We start from the raw sequence: 16,155 nt of genomic DNA on the forward strand, positions 1-16,155 counted from the left end.
GCCTCTGCCACGCCCTCGGCCATGAGGCTGGCGTATTTTTTCTTCTCTGGTTTTGATTTCCACTCTGAATCCCTGCAGCGTGTGCTGAGCTCAGCCACTGGGAGCTTTAAATGCTGTCTGCGCCGAAAGATCCCGCCTGGCTGTTCCGCATCGGCTCACCTCGGCTTGCTGTAGCCGTCCGCTGAGTTCGCCGCTGCCGCCGGCAGTATGGCGCTGCTGCCGCGTCCTCGGGCGCGTGTGTCTCCTCTGTGGCCCTGAGCTCTGTTCTCAGTCCGCTTTCTCTCTGGAGCCTGATGGTTTTTTTGTTTTTCTGGTGATGGTGTTTTCTGGCTATGAAAGGCGCTCTTTTTGTGGTAATGGAGATTGGTTGTTAGCGGGACTCTTAAGCCCCGCTTTTCTCGGTCGCCATCTTACCGGAAGTCTTTGTGAGACTTTGAGAATTGGATAGAAAGAATACCTATTTTATGTAGTAGCTGATGTAAAATAACTAAAAAAAAAGATTATTACAATAAGCAAAAAGCTACAAAACATATATTTGTAACCTTAGAATATTCATGGTATATCTATCAACATTAAATGAAACTTATGTTAAAGAAATCTGAAAAAAAAAAACATGATGTATGGCTATGATCAATATGAATTAAGCAACAGTAATTTTTTATTTTTTTATTTTTTTTTGGTTTTGGGGATTGAACCCAGGGGCATTCAACCTACAAGCTACATCCTTAGCCTTTTCTATTTTTTCAAACAGGTATTACTAAGTAACTGAGGCTGGCCTTGAACCTCCAATCCTCCTATCTCAGTCTCCCAAGTACTAGTATTACAGGTGTGTAGCTACCATGACCAGCTGAATTAAATGATAAAAAAAAACCCTCCAATGAAGACTAACATTCAGGGCTGGTTATTCAACCATCCTAAACCTCAGCTTCTCATCTTTAAAATGGGATTAGTACTAGAACCTACCTCCTGGAGTTGCTGTGAGGACTAAATGAAAAATAGAATCCACAGTGGTTAGTTATCACTGTGCCTGACATAAAATAGATGCTGAAAAGTCTGCTATCTTGATTATTACATTTGCAAGTCTATAAAAAAAAAAACACTAAATCTTCAAAGTGTTTCCTTAAATTACTTTTTAAGCCAATCGTGGTGGCACACGCTTGCAATTCCAGTACTTGGGAAGCTGAGACAGGAGGATTGCACACATGCGAAGCCAGCCTCAGCTACTTAGTGAGGCTCTCAGCAACATAAGTGAGACCCTGTTTCCAAAAAATATATATACTAAAAAAAATAATAATTCTAGGCGTGGCCCCTGGGTTCCATCCCCAGTACTACACACACAAAAAGTACTTTTTAGCATTAATCACAACTACTGAATTGTTATTAAATTACTATATACCATTCAATATTGCCAGTGAATAAAAAATTTCTCAATTCTAATGAAAAAATTTATATCAATAGTTTACATTTATTTTTAATTTTTTTATTTTTTTGTGGGTCTGGGGATGGAACCCAGGGGCATTCAACCTCCGAGCTACACTCCCAGACCTATTTTTTTTTATATATTTTACCAACAAGACACCAATAACATACACGCACAGAAAATTTAAGATATATTATTTACATAAAATGTATGTACAAATATGTAATACTTTTCTCTAAAAAGCTAACATTCACAATTAAATCAAAGCAAATATGGAGCTTTCAAAAAATTTTCCAGCTGAGTTTGGGGGCACTTGGGAGGCTGAGATAGAAGGATGGAAGGTTCAAGTACAGCCTTGGAAACTTAGTGAGGCCCTCAACAACTAAGGAAAGACCCTGTCTCAAAATAAAAAATAAGCCAGGCGTGGCAGTGCACACTTGTAATCCCAGCACTTAGGAGGCTGAGACAGGAGGACTGCACAGGTTCAAAGCCAGCCTCAGTTACTGAGTGAGGCTCTCAGCAACTTAGTGAGATCCTGTTTCCAAATAAAGTATAAAATAGGTCTGGGGGTATAGCCCAGCGGTAGAAAGCCCCTGGGTTCCACCCCCAGTACCACACACACACAAATTAAATAGGGCTGGGGGTAGAGCTCAGAGATAGAACATCCCTGGGTTCCATTTCTTGTAACACACACACACACACACACACACACACACACACACACACACACGCTTGCCAGTACTGATGACATATGTCTCTAATCCTAGCTACTCAGCAGGCTGAAACAGGAACCTGGGTAACTTATTAAATAAGATCCTGTCTCCAAAAACAAAACAAAACAAAAACAAAAACAAAAACAAAAACAAACAAAAAAACCAGATATGCTGGCACAAATAAATAAATAAAATATATTCTGTAATCTCAGTACTCAGGAGGTTGAGATAAGAGGATTGCAGGTTCAAGATCAGCCTCAACAATATAGGGAGACCTTGTTTCAAAATAAAAAATATAAAAAGGGCTGGAAGTGTACCTTGGGGGTAGAATGTCACTGGGTTCAATCCCTAGTGCCAAAAGAGAGAGAGAGAGAGAGAGAGAGAGAGAGAGAGAGAGAGAGAGAGAGAGAGAGAAAAGAAAAATTTTAAATGGGGGTAATGTGGGACTGGGGATGTAACTAAGTGGTAAAGTGCTTGCCTAGAATGGGCAAGTTCCTGAGATCAGTCCCAACACTGACCAAAAAAAAAAAAAAAAAAAGGGGGCTATAAACGAATGAGACAGGAAGACTGCAGGTTCAAGGATGGCCTCAGCAACTTAGCAACAAGGCCCTGTTTCAAAAAATAAATAAATAAATAAATAAATAAATAAATAAATAAATAAAACAGACTGGGGGTATAGCCCAGAGAACAGTATCACAAAAAAAATAAAATTTAAAATCTGAGCCTATGGCTGAGAGGTAGAATGTCTCTGGGCAGGTAAATGCCCAGTACCCCCCCCCAAAAAAAGTGGGGAGCTAGGCTTGTTGGTACACACTTGTAATCCCAGCATTTGGGAAGCTGAGACTGGAAGATCCAGGTTCACGGACAGCCTCAGCTACATAGTGAGGCCCTGTTTCAAAATAAAAGATAAAAAATTGAGCTGGGGGTGTAGCTCAAAGGTAGGATGCCCCTGGTTCCATCCCCATTACTGCAAAAATAAATAAAATAAAATGTGGAGAATAAGAAGAAAAAGAATTAAAATTTCATGTGAAGAGTTTGAATAAAAGTGTTTCAGAAATAAGATGTGATAGGTCTCTGTCAGAATTAAATTAAAAACATTAAAGAAAATCATTTGCAGGTTATATACATAAGTATGAAAAAAATGAATTGCAAGTACAGACTTGGTTCCCATCTCCAAGATATTAAGTATATGCAAATATACCAAAATTTGAAAAAAGAAAGCTAAAATACTTCTGGTCTCAAGCATTTCAGAAAATAAGAATAACTCCTTGATTATACAACCTAATTATGTGCTGAGCTTTTACAGGAGGATCCCAGGTTGAAGTCTAGCATATAGTAATTAGCTAGACTATCCAAAATATAAAATAAAAAAGCTAGAAGTGTAGCTTGTAGATAGAATGATCATGAGTTCAATTTCCAATACTAAAAACAAAAGCAAAAATGACTAGGGGTATAGCTCTAAGGTACAGTGCCTGTGGGTTCAATTTTCAGTACCACCAAGAAAATATATATATGTAATTAAATAATGAATGTGATAGAAAATTAAAATGTTGTTGCTTTTGACATAGCTATTAGTATTTATTTACTCACTTACTTACTTACTTGTTTGTTTGGTGGTGCTGTGGATTGAACCCAGGGGCATTCATTCTATCTCTGAGCTACACCCCTAATCCTTTTTAGTTTTTACTTTCAAACAGGGTCTGGCAAAGTTTCTGAGGCTATCCTGGAACCTGGTCTCTCCTGTCTCAGCCTCCCAAGACTGGGATTACAAGCCTATACCACTACCCCAAGAATAACTACTGGTGTTTACTACTGTAGTTACCTCAACACTGCTGTTAGAACTAGAAAAATTTAAACTACATGGTGGCACAAGGCTGTAATTCAGTACTTGGGAGGCTAAAACAGGAGGATTCAAAGCCAGCCTGAGCAATTGAGAACCAGTTTCCAAAATAAAAAGTTTTAGGGGTATAGCAGAGGCTTAGCTCAGAGGCAGAATGCCCCTAGGTTCAAGCCCTAGTGCCACGAAAGAAAGAAAGAAAGAAAGAAAGAAAGAAAGAAAGAAAGAAAGAAAGAAAGAAAGAAAGGAGAGAGAGAGAGAGAGAGAGAAAGGTCTTTTATTTAGTATTCTAATGTAAAACAATGTACTGGTTAAAGGAACAGAAAAATAAGACAAGTAAACTGCCTTCAGCTCCAATTATATTAATTACAATGTTCTGATCCTAATTGTCAAACCTATACCCTCTTAAAATTCCTCTCTCGTTTCTGAATAAGCCAATAAGGAAAAAAAAAAAAAATCTTAAAACCAAGCACAATGGTGCAGGGTTATAACTGCAGAATTTGGGATGTTACAATAGGAGGACTGCAGGTTCCAGGCCAGCCTCAGCAACTTAGGAAGACTCTTTCAAAAATCAAAGTAAAAAGGGCTGGAAGACCCAGATATGGTGGTATAGGACTGTAATCCCAGTAGTTTCAAGGCTGAGACAGGAAGACTACAGGTTTGAAGCCAGACTCAGCTAATTAGCGAAACCTTCTATAACTTTTTGAGACGCTATTACAAAATTTAAAAAAAATTAAAAAGTAACATAGCAGGCCGGGCATGGTGGTGGCATATGCCTGTAATCCCAGTACTTGGGAATCTGAGACAGAGGATCACAGGCTCAAGGACAGCCTCAGCAATACAATGAGATTCGCAGCAACCTAATGAGACTCTGTTTCAAAATCAAAAAATAAAAAGGAGCTGGGCGTGGTGGCGCACGCTTGTAATCCCAGCGTTCCGGAGACTGAGACCTGAGGATCGCGGTTCACGGACAGCCTCAGATACTTCGTGAGGCCCTCTACAACTCAGTGAGACCCGGTTTCAAAATAAAGAATAAAAAGTAGGGCAGGGCTGTAGCTCAGAGGTCGGATGCTCCTGGGTTCCATCCCCAGATCCACAAATTAATAAATAAATAAATACATAAATAAATATATTAAATAAAAAGGGCTGCAGATGGAGCTCTGAGGTAGAATGCCCCTGGATTTAGTCCCCAGTACCATACACACACAAAAAGGGTAACATGACATTCATATTTATATACAGGAATTTAAAAGAATACCATGAGTTGCTAAAATGATTCATACATTTGCCAATTGTACAATTAGTATAAAATTTCCAAAACTCAAATTAAATGTAAGCCAAAGAATTTTAAAAGATTAGGAGGTGTAGCTTGGAGGTAGAATGCCATTAACTAATGGTTAATCCCCATTAACCATTAGTCCCCTCAAAAAGTTGACTAAATAAGTAAATGACTAAATAATATTTATTATGTGCCAGGCGTGGTGGCGCACGCTTGTAATCCCCGCAGTTGGGAGGCAAAGACAGGAGGATCGCGCAGGTTCGAAGCCAGCCATGCTGGCTTAAGAGACCCTGTTTCCAAATAAAAAGTATAAAATAGGTCTGGGAGTGTAGCCCGGAGATAGAAGGGTTTCCAGGAACCCCAGTACCACCAAAAATAATAATAATAATAATACTTATTATGTGCTGCTGTACAAATTTTCACAAGGTAAGCATACTGAGAAATTACTACCCAGACCAAGACAAAGAACACAGCAAAACCCTTCCAGTGCTATCTCCCAGTCACTACCTCCTCTGCCTTAAAGCAAGGATTTCCTAACTACTTCAGCCTGCTTTGGAACATCATATACAAAGAAATACATAAGATATACTCTTGTGTCTGCCTTCTTTCCTTCAATATTATGTTTGTGAGGCTCATCTGTATTGTTGTATCTGGCAATAGTCCATTTATTCCCATGCTGTAAAATCAGAACAATTAATTTATCTACTGCACTGTTAGACATTTAGGTTTTTACTAGTTTGAAGTGCTTGTGAATAGGTTACTTATGAACACATCAACATGATGTGTATGTGGGTGTGTGTGTTGCTGAGACTGCACTTAAGTCTGATTATATAATGGCCTATGTGGTATAAACATTATGCCCCTACCTGCTTACTGCTGTTGAAATTCTTTTTCAAGGGTAGAAGCCTGTTTCACATTTACATACACAAATAATATCAAGTAAAAATGTTTTAGACTACTACAATATGGTCATTCATTAAGGATTTCTATCACCTGTCATCACATCACTGCAAATTAAACCCAGGGGCATTCTACCTCCAAACTCCACCCCCAACCATATTTTATTTTTTATTTGAAACAGTGTCTCACTACATTGGTGAGGGCCTAAGTTGCTGAGGCTGTCCACCAGCCTACAATCCTTCTGTCTAGGCCTTCCAAGTACTGGGACTATAAGTGTACACTGCCATGCACAGCTGATCTCCTGTCATCCCTGCCTCAACTGCTGATGACTTCATTAATGACTTCAATTTCATCTATATGTGCATTTAACTCTGCATGTAAGAATCGCCTCTTAAACTTTTAAACAGTACTGATGTCCAGATCCCACCCAGAGATGATTTAATATCTACAATGGGGTCCTTTACAATAGTACTAAAAAGCTAAGGAGCTGAGAATGATGTTTAGTGGTAGAATGCTACTAGGCTCTGGAGGAGGGAGGGAGGGAGGGAGACAGGCCTGACTGCGGCTACAGGTGATTTTTATGTATAGCTAAAAACGAATGCCTCTATAAGTTGATCACAAAGCCAAATCTAGCCTGTTTTCTTGACCTCAACTTGGATACTTTCTACCAACCCTCATTCCCATGAACACACTGAACTTCACCTAGAAATTTTCTAGCTTGGAAACTCCATGCTGTAAAATACCAACTGCCTATCTTTTTGCCACACTATGGCCTTCAAACTCACTGAGCCTTTCTTGTCCCTCAACCCCTCACTTCTTTCAACCCACTTTTGTTCTCACAGCCTTACTCCTGTTCTTAATCAGCCCTCATCACAGTATACTGGCTCCATCATTTTTGTGTCAGACACTTTAGAATCCTTATCTCTCTGGGTCCATCACTCATCTTTTTTTTGGATGGGGTGGTACTGTTCCTGGAAGCCCTTCTACCTCCGGGCTATACTCCCAGACCTATTTTATACTTTTCTTTTATTTCGAAACAGGGTCTCTTAAGCCAGTGCTGCTGGCTTCAAACCTGCGCGATCCTCCTGTATCCGCCTCCCAAGCGCGGGGATTACAAGTGTGCACCACCATGCCCGGCACCCACCACTCATCTTGAAATCCTAAATCAATGCAATATTCTGCTTTCCCACTCCTGAATTGAGCTCCTCAGGTAAAAAAGCATATGTTCCTGCAGATGAGTGCCCAATTAGAGGCATACCCACACAGAAAAATCTCTTGAAATGCTATATTTAAAATAACTAGTAAAATATGCCTTGGCAGGGAACAGGAGTGCTAAAATTTAATAAAAAAGACCCAATTTCCCATATTTGTGTTTCTTATACATATAACTATGCCATTTGGTTATTTATCCAGGTAAACCATAAAATAACTGTGTATCAAGTTTTCAAAAACTAAGCTGGGTATGGTAAGCATGCTTATAATCCCAGTACTTAGGAGGCTGAGACAGGAGGATTCAGGTTCTCAGCTATTTAGTGAGGCCCTCCATAACTTAGACTCTATTTCAAATTAAAGAATGAAAAAGAGGGCTGAGAATGTAGCTCGGAGGTACAATGCCCCTGGGTTCAATCCCCAGTACCACAAAAAACTAAAAACACTGACTTGACTTTATTTATTTTGTGTGTGTATGTGTGCGTGGTACTGGGAATTGAACCATGGGGTATTCTATCTCTGAGCTACAACCTCAGCCCTATTTTTATTATTTTGAAATAGAATCTCACCAAATTGTGCAGAGCCGCAATAAGTAACTGAGATTAGACTCCAGTCTGTGATCCTCCTGTCTCAGTCTCCCAAGTACTGGGATTACAAACCTGTGCCTCCATGCCAAGCCCGGGGTCATTCTATCTCTGAGTTACATCCCCAGTCTATTTTATTTTCATTTAGGAACAGGGTCTCACTATTTGCTGAGGTTGTCCCTAAACCTGCGATCCTCCTGTCTCAGCCTCTCAAATACTAGAATTACAGGTGTGTACCAGCATGCCTGGCTTGGTTTCTTTTTTATCAGAAACACCTATGTATTACCCTGGGGGCGGGGGAATGATATGGTAATAATTATACCCGCCCACCCTGAAATAAGACACTTCAGAATCCTTATCTCTCTGGGTCCATCACTCATCTTGAAATCCTAAATAAATGCAATATCCTGCTTATTCTACATACATAAAATATTCCCTTTTCTAACTTTCTGAGCCTAGACCAATAAATTTCTGACACCTGAAGATGTTATTAACAGGCCAAAAATATCTTCATTTTTTTCTACCCTAAATCACTTTATAGCAATCCCAACATAAAAGCTGTAATCTAGGCCAGTAATAACCCTGAAGTTGACAATATCCATTCAAGTGCACTGCAGGATTAAACAATCTCCTGTAAGTATAAAGCAGCTAATATATAAACATTTTTATGGTATATAATGAATCTATAATATGTCTACATATCACCATCACAACCTCAGTTCCCTGATGCTTAGAATCTAACTAGGGAGCCAGGTGTGGTGGCCCATGCCTTTAATTCCAGTGCTTGAGAGGCTGGGACAGAAGGATAACAGGTTTGTGGCAAGCTTCAGCAACTGAGGTCCTCTGCAATTTAGTGAGACTCTGTATCAAAATAGAATAATAAAACAAGGCTAGGGTGTAGCATGGAGATAGAATATCCCTGGGTTCTATCTTCAGTAATACAAAAATAATAAAAATAATTAGACTAAGGGGAAGTTCAAGTTAAAAGCTTCTTGAGTAGCCAGGCATGGTGGTGCACACTTGTAATCCCAGTAGCTGGGAGGCTAAGACAGGAAGATTAAAGATTTGCAAATAGAAAATAAAATAAGACTGGGGGAACAGTCTGGTAAAAGGACCCTGAGTTCCAGGTTCTACCCCCAGTACCACAAATAATATAAAAGCTTCTTGATCTTCCCCAAACTCACTTTAGGTCCCCACAGAAGATTCTGGGGAGAGATTATATACACTCATTTAATAAACACTGAGTTCTTGTTATGTACTAGATACAGCGCCAGGAACAGTGAGCAAAACACCAAGCTCCTTGGGGAAAGGCTCACTCCCCACCCCCAGAGCAACAGAGAAAGCAGTACAGAGCCTCAGAAGCAGACAGCCTGGCCTCCCATTCCCCAGACTTCTTACTCACTAGTGAGGCTGCCTGACACAGGAGTCCTCACAAGAGACATTACCATTAACACAATACTGAAGTTGATATCCTCTGAAATGAAAGCCAACCAGATTTTCATATATTCAATTTGCAAACATTTTTAAGTATAGAGACAACTAAGTGGTAGCCAATAAAAGCAGGTGCTCAAATACTTGCTAATAGATGGTCTGACCTTCATAAAACTCATTCTCTTCACAAATTAAATTCAATATAAACTGTTCTAGACATTGAAACGATGTAAAACACAGGTTATTCTACTTACATAAAATATTCCCTTTTCTAACTAGACCAGTAAATTTCTGACACCTGGAGATGTTAACAGGCCAAGCATTGGTATATCAGATTAACCTAGATGCTCAATTATCCCATGTGGAGGAATAACTTACACTGGGGTGACTCCGAGGAGGTATTCGTTCTCTGGGAAGTCTTTCATAGTCATAACGTCCCTCAGACCACATTTCATCTCTTCTTTCAGCAACTAAACAAAAAAGGAAAAGACTACAGTTTTTATGTTATGAGGAAGTAATACAGAAGTTAAGGAAGAACTAAATGACTACTTCCAAACACCAATATTTACCAGGTATTTTAAGGGAAAACAATGTTAAGTGGCCAAAAGAAAAAAGGTAACTAAAGCAAATGTTTCTTGCAAATAATTTTGAAATTCTCATTAAAAGGAAAAATATAAGCCAAGTGTGGTAGCACACACTTGTAATCCCAGTACTTAGGACACTGAGTCAAGAGGATCGCAGGTTTGGGGCCAGCCTCAGCTACTTAGTGAGGTCCTCTGCAACTTAGTGAGACCCTGTTTCAAAGATAAAGAATAAGCCGGGCGTGGTGGTGCACACTTGTAATACCCGCGCTTGGGAGGCTGAGACAGGAGGATTGCACAGGTACGAAGCCAGTCTCAGCAACTTAGTGAGACCCTGTTTCCAAATAAAATATAAAATAGGTCTGGGAGTATAGCCCAGAGGTAGAAAGCCTCTGGGTTCCACCCCCAGTACCACCAAAAAAATAAATAAATAAAAAATAAAATAAAATAAAAAATAGGGCTGGGGGTGAGCTTGAAGGTAGAATGCCCCTGGATTCAATCCCCAGAACCACAAAATTAATTAATTAAATTTTTTTAAAAATTGGGCTGGAGATGTGAGAGATAGAATGCCCCTGGCTTCAATCCCCAGTACCATAAAAAAAAAAAAAACCCACCCACACTCCTGATACAAGACACTCTTGATTTCTTGATTTTATTTTGAATGCTTTAAGGCAAAAACACTCTTGTCAACTTGAAATTAAAATACAAGTTCTGTCAGGTTTTTTTATGTACAGGTTTTTTGTTTTGCTTTTGAAGTTTTTGTGTTTGGGGGGGTTCTCTTTTTTTGAGAAAGAGAGAGGAAACTATTCTTCTCATACAAGTAAGAAATACTTCCTATTGTAAGACATGACACAGCCTGAGTAGAGGATGAACGTGACACATTAGAGTCCAAAGGTACATAGCTACTAGAAGATGAAAATAGAAACTGAGAAGAGGGAAAGACAAAGTAAATGAAGCGAACAGGAGAAAATGAGAGCAGGTATGGCAAAACAGGGGACCTATATGATAAGAAAATACAGTCAGCTGGGCCTGGTGGCCCATGTTTGTAATCCCAGTACTTGGGAGACTGAGACAGGAGGACTGCAGGTTCATGGCCAGCCTCAGCTACTTAGTGAGGCCCTCTGCAACTTTGGAAGACCTTGTTTCAAAATAAAAAAATAAAATAGGGCTGGAAGTGTAGTTTAAAGAATGCCCCTGGGTTCAATCCCCAGTACCAACAAAAAAGAAAGAAGGAAGGAAAGAAAGAAAGAAGAAAGAAAGAAAGAAAGAGAACAGTAGATTAGTGTGGCTGGCAAACTTTTCTGTAAAAGACTAGAACTAAAGCAAGGCACGGTAACATGTGCATATAATCCCAGTATGAGACAGGAGAATCACAGGTCCAAAGCAGCCCCATAGCTTAGTGAAACCCTGTTTCAAGATTTAAAAAAAAAAAAAAAAATAGGTCTGGGGGGGGTAGCTCTAGAGTTAGATGCCCTTGGGTTCAATCCTTAGCACAATAAAGAAAAGAAAAAAGACAAATATTTTCAGCCCTGCCGTTGAGAGCTGGGCAAGACATCTCTCTCTTATCCATATCTCTGAGATGGACTAGCTGCTTAAGATTTTGGCTATAATAATAAATTCACTGGCTTTAAAATATCTCATGTAGTTAAACAAAGAAAAAAAGGGGGGGAAAAGGAAAAAAAAAAAAAGGCCAGGCTTGACAGTGCAAACTTGAAATCCCAGTACCTTGAAAGCTGAGCGAGGAAGATCACAAGTTTGAAGCCAGCCTCAGCAATTCAGCCAGGCCCTCAGCAATTTAGGGAGACCCTGTTGCAAAAGAAATCCCTAGCTTTGTATTTGGCAGAAAATGGTCTCAAGTTTAAAAGTAAACCAAAAGTCATGGCAACAAACATTAAATCATAAAACGGCTAAATTCATTATGGAGAAATTTGATGGAGAACATTTTAATTAATTTCCCTTAAAACTGTAAGAGACATTTGAGCAAGTCACAGTAAAATGAAAAACAAAAAACAGGATATATGAGACCCATCATGAAAACTGTTGTAAATCTATTCTTTCCTTAAAAAACAAAAACAACAAAAAACTAAGCTGAGAACAGTGGTTGCACCTGTATTCCCAGCTACACACGGGCCTGAGGCAAAAGTACCACTAGAGAGAGCCCAGGAGTTAAGAGGCCTGGGTGAAGGGCAGGACTAAATCTGACACAGTCTGCAGCTCTGTCACTTTGTGCGAAATTCTCAGGATAGAGGACAAGCAGAGGTTCCTGGATGCTGCACAGGTGTTCCTCTGTGATTCACTACCAGACTGCAGAAGCAAGACCATGTTCGTAGGGTATTCCCGATGATCAAGTTACAAGTTTCTACCTGGCAGTTTAGAAAATAAGATTATTGTTGCAAAACCCCCAATTTTTTTTTTTTTTTTTTTTTTTTTTTTGGTGGTACTGGGGTTCCTGGAAGCCCTTCTACCTCCGGGCTACACTCCCAGACCTATTTTATATTTTTATTTGGAAACAGGGTCTCCTAAACCAGCACGTGTGGCTGGCTTCAAACCTGCGTGATCCTCCTGTCTCTGCCTCCCAAGCGTGGGGATTACAAGCGTGCGCCACCACACCCGGCAAAACCCCCAAATATTTTAATTACTTAAAGAATCAATCTGTAATTCATAAAAGGTAAAAGAAAATAGCACAGAAAGTTAAAAAAAAAAAAGCCAGGGGTGGTGGCACACACTTGTAATCCCAGTAGTTGGGAGGCTAAAACAGGAGAATGGCCGGGTCAGGACAGCCTCAGCAAGTAGTGAGACTGTCATCAACCTAGGGAGACCATGTTTTAAAATATAAATTAAAAAGTAAGGCTAGAGCTGGGAGTGGTGGCACACCAGACGCTTGTAATCCCAGCATTCAGGAGGCTGAGACAGGACGATCGTGGTTCTCAGACAGCCTCGGCTACTTAGTGAGGCCTTTTTGCAACTCAATGAGACTGTTTCAAAATAAAAAATAGGGCTGGGGGTGTAGCTCAGAGGTAGAATGCCCTGAGTTCCATCCCCAGTACTATAATAATAATAATAATAATAATAATAATAATAATAATAATAAGGCTGAGGGTATAGCTTGGCGATAGAATGAACCTGGGTTCAAGCCCCAATACAAAAAAAAAAAAAAAAAAAAAAGCTAGGCATGGTGGGGCATGCCCCAAATTTCAATACTTGGGCAGCTGAGACCAGGAAGACTGAAGATTCAAGGCCAGCCTCAATAACTTTGCCAGGTCCAGTTTCAAAGTAAAGCAGGGGTGTGTGTGTGCGCAAGTATGTAATCCCAGTCCTTGAACTAAGTGGACCACAGGTTTGCAGCCAGCCTCAGAAATTTAGTGAGGCCCTCTACAATTAGTAAGTTTCTTCCTTTTGTGTGTGTGTGTGGCAGGGGGAGATCCTGGGGCTTGAACCCAAGGGCATTCTACCTCCAAGCTTCACCTCCAACTTTTATTTTATTTTTATTTTGAAACAGGGTCTTGCTAGGTTGATGAGAGTCTCACTACTTCCCAAGACTGTACTCAAACTTGCGATCCTCCTGTCTCAGCCTCCCAAGTACTGGGATTACAAGTGTGCACCACACCTGGCTGACCCTGTTTCAAAATTTAAAAAAATAAAATAGAGCTGAGAGTGTAGCTCAGAGATAGAATGTTCGAGTTCAATTCCCAGTACCAGAGAGAGAGAGAGAGAGAGAGAGAGAGAGAGAGAGAGAGAGGAAATAAATATATCTAGGGCCTAAAATCCAGGCTCAGCAACTTAGTGAGACCATGTTTAAAAATAAAAAGGTCCAGGGGTGTAGCTTGGAGGCAGAATTTCCCTGTGTACAATCCCAGCAAATTCATCAGATGGGGAATTACTGTTTACCAAGTATGGAGTTTCTCATTTTGGGAAGATGAAATATGTTCTGGAAGTAAATACTAGAGATGGTTGCATCAATGTGAATGTACTTAATGCCACTCAACCTCCGAGCTATACCTCCAGCCCTACTTTCTATTCTTTATTTTGAAACAGGGTCTCGCTGAGTTGCAGAGGGCCTCATTAAATAGCTGAGCCTGTTCTTGAACAGCAATCTTGTCTCAGCCTCCCAAATGCTGGAATTATAAGAGTGCGCCACCACACCCAGATACTCAATTGCATATATACTTTTTTTTGGGGGGAGGCAGTACTGAGGATGGAACCCAGGGGTATTTTACCTTTGAGCTAAACCCTCAGCCCTACTTTTTATTCTTTATTTTCAAACAGGGTCTCACTGAGTTGCAAAGGGCCTCACTAAGTGTCTGAGGGTGTCCAAGAACTGCGATCCTCCTGTCTCAGCCTCCCAAATGCTGGGATTACAAGCATGCACCACCACACCCAGCTCAATTGCATTTTTAAAACTCAGTTAAAGCCAGGTGCAGTGGCACACACCTGTAATCCCAGTGCTTGGGATCTAAGACAGAAGAATCACAGGTTGGAGGCCAGCTTCAGCAATTTAGTAAGGCCCTCAGCAATTTAGTAAGACCCTGTTTCAAAATAAAAATGAAACAGGAAGCCAGGCATAGTGGTTTACACTGTAATTGAGTACTTTGGTGGCTGATACAAGAGTATCACAGATTTGAGAACAACTTTGGCAACCTAGAGAGACTGTTTCAAAATAAAAAAATAAAATGGGGCTGTGGGTATAGGTCAGAGGTAGAATGCCCCTGGGTTTAATCCTCAATACCACACACACAAAAAAATAAATAAATAAATAAAAAATCAAACAACCCTGGGGAGGCCCAATGATGAAGTACTGGATTTCTCTCATCCTTAGAAATTTAAAATTATGGAAGCAGGAATATAAATAAGACCCTATAAGCAATTTTGTACTGTTAATAAAACAAAATAGATGACAGTTTTGATTAGGTACAAAAGAAAGGAACATTGGTGTACAGAAGATGGGCTTCAAGCTGGATCTTGAATGAAGGTTAACAGAAAAGGAAACAAGCATCAAAGGAAAGTATGATAACAGAAGTACTATAGAGGAATAAGGGGAAAGAATATGCTCATATCGCCTTAACTTTAAATGAAGCCTTCTTTCTAAAGTTCTTTTTAGAGGGTACTGGGGATTTTTTTCTGTCTCTGAAATATACCCCAGTTGTATTTTTATTTAATTTTTGAAACAGGGTCTAATCCCTGGAAGGCCTCTCTAGATTACTGAGGCTGACACCAAACCTATAATCCTCCTGTCTCAGTTTCCCAAGTACCCCTCCCCTTTCTATTTTCCACTTTGAAACAGGGTCTCACTAAGTTGCTGAGGTTGGCCTGGACTCTGTGACCTTCCTATCGCCACCTCCTCAATACTAGCACCACCACACCCAACTCAAAAGATTTTAAAAGTACTGTTAAGTACAACAACCTGATTAACAGTATGTTGTTTATAACATTATCCAGATTTAATAAAGCTATTCATCCATTGAGTGTGATGGCATACGCCTGTAACTCCAGTACCTCTGAGACAGGAGGCTGAGACAGATTCACAGCCAACCTCAGATACTTAGTGAGGCCCTCCAAAACCTAATGATGAGACCCTGTTTCAAAATAAAGAATAAAAAATAGGACTGGGATGTAGCTCAGAGGTAGAATGCCTCTGGGTTCTATCCACAGTACCACCAAAAAGAAAGAAAAAAAAAAAGAAAAGAAAAGAAAAGAAAAGAAACCAATTCATCCATCCCAGAACTCATTAATATAATTTACACAAAACTGTCTGACCTCTAACAAGTGATCATGCTATTTACCACATCATCACTAATTCTCCACACATTAGTGGGGTCTCAAGAGCCTATTAACATTTTGATCCAACAGGTTATACAAACTGAAGAATAGAACAGAAAAATGAAAAGACCCACTACATCACAATTAGGCAGAGAATAGAATTAGAATTCAAGGTAGAGAATGCAAGCTTCATTTACAAGTGTGCTAATAACTGGTTACAAATTATAAAAATCCCACTCTTATGCCATTATCAATAAAGAAGGTCTGGCCAGCATGGTGGTGCATGCTTGTAATCCCAGCATTCAGGAGGCTTGAGACCAAAGGATCCTGGTTCACGGACAGCCTCAGCTACTTAGTGGGGCCCTCTGCAACTCAGTGAGACCCTGTTTCAAAAAAATAAAGAATAAAAAACAGGGCAGGGGGTGTAGCTGAGAGGTCGAATGC

General features: G+C 40.0%; 1 protein-coding gene across 8 annotated transcripts in view; it reads right to left on the bottom strand.

The window, feature by feature from the left end:
- Window positions 1-16,155, bottom strand: part of PPHLN1 (periphilin 1) — a gene marked incomplete at both ends in the record, with an annotated part of 130,970 nt that overhangs the window by 108,180 nt on the left and 6,635 nt on the right. For 6 of the 8 annotated variants that reach the window (XM_080706292.1, XM_080706291.1, XM_080706298.1 and 3 more), the window contains one exon: window positions 9,752-9,843. In XM_080706292.1, the coding sequence (XP_080562418.1) occupies window positions 9,752-9,843 (92 nt within the window). Of the gene's footprint in view, window positions 1-9,751; window positions 9,844-16,155 lie in introns of those variants that run through there. The other 2 variants (XM_080706294.1, XM_080706293.1) reach the window with 1 other exon arrangement.

The sequence above is a fragment of the Muscardinus avellanarius genome (assembly GCF_963383645.1).
Source record: "Muscardinus avellanarius genome assembly, chromosome: 11".
Classification (NCBI taxonomy): domain Eukaryota; kingdom Metazoa; phylum Chordata; class Mammalia; order Rodentia; family Gliridae; genus Muscardinus; species Muscardinus avellanarius.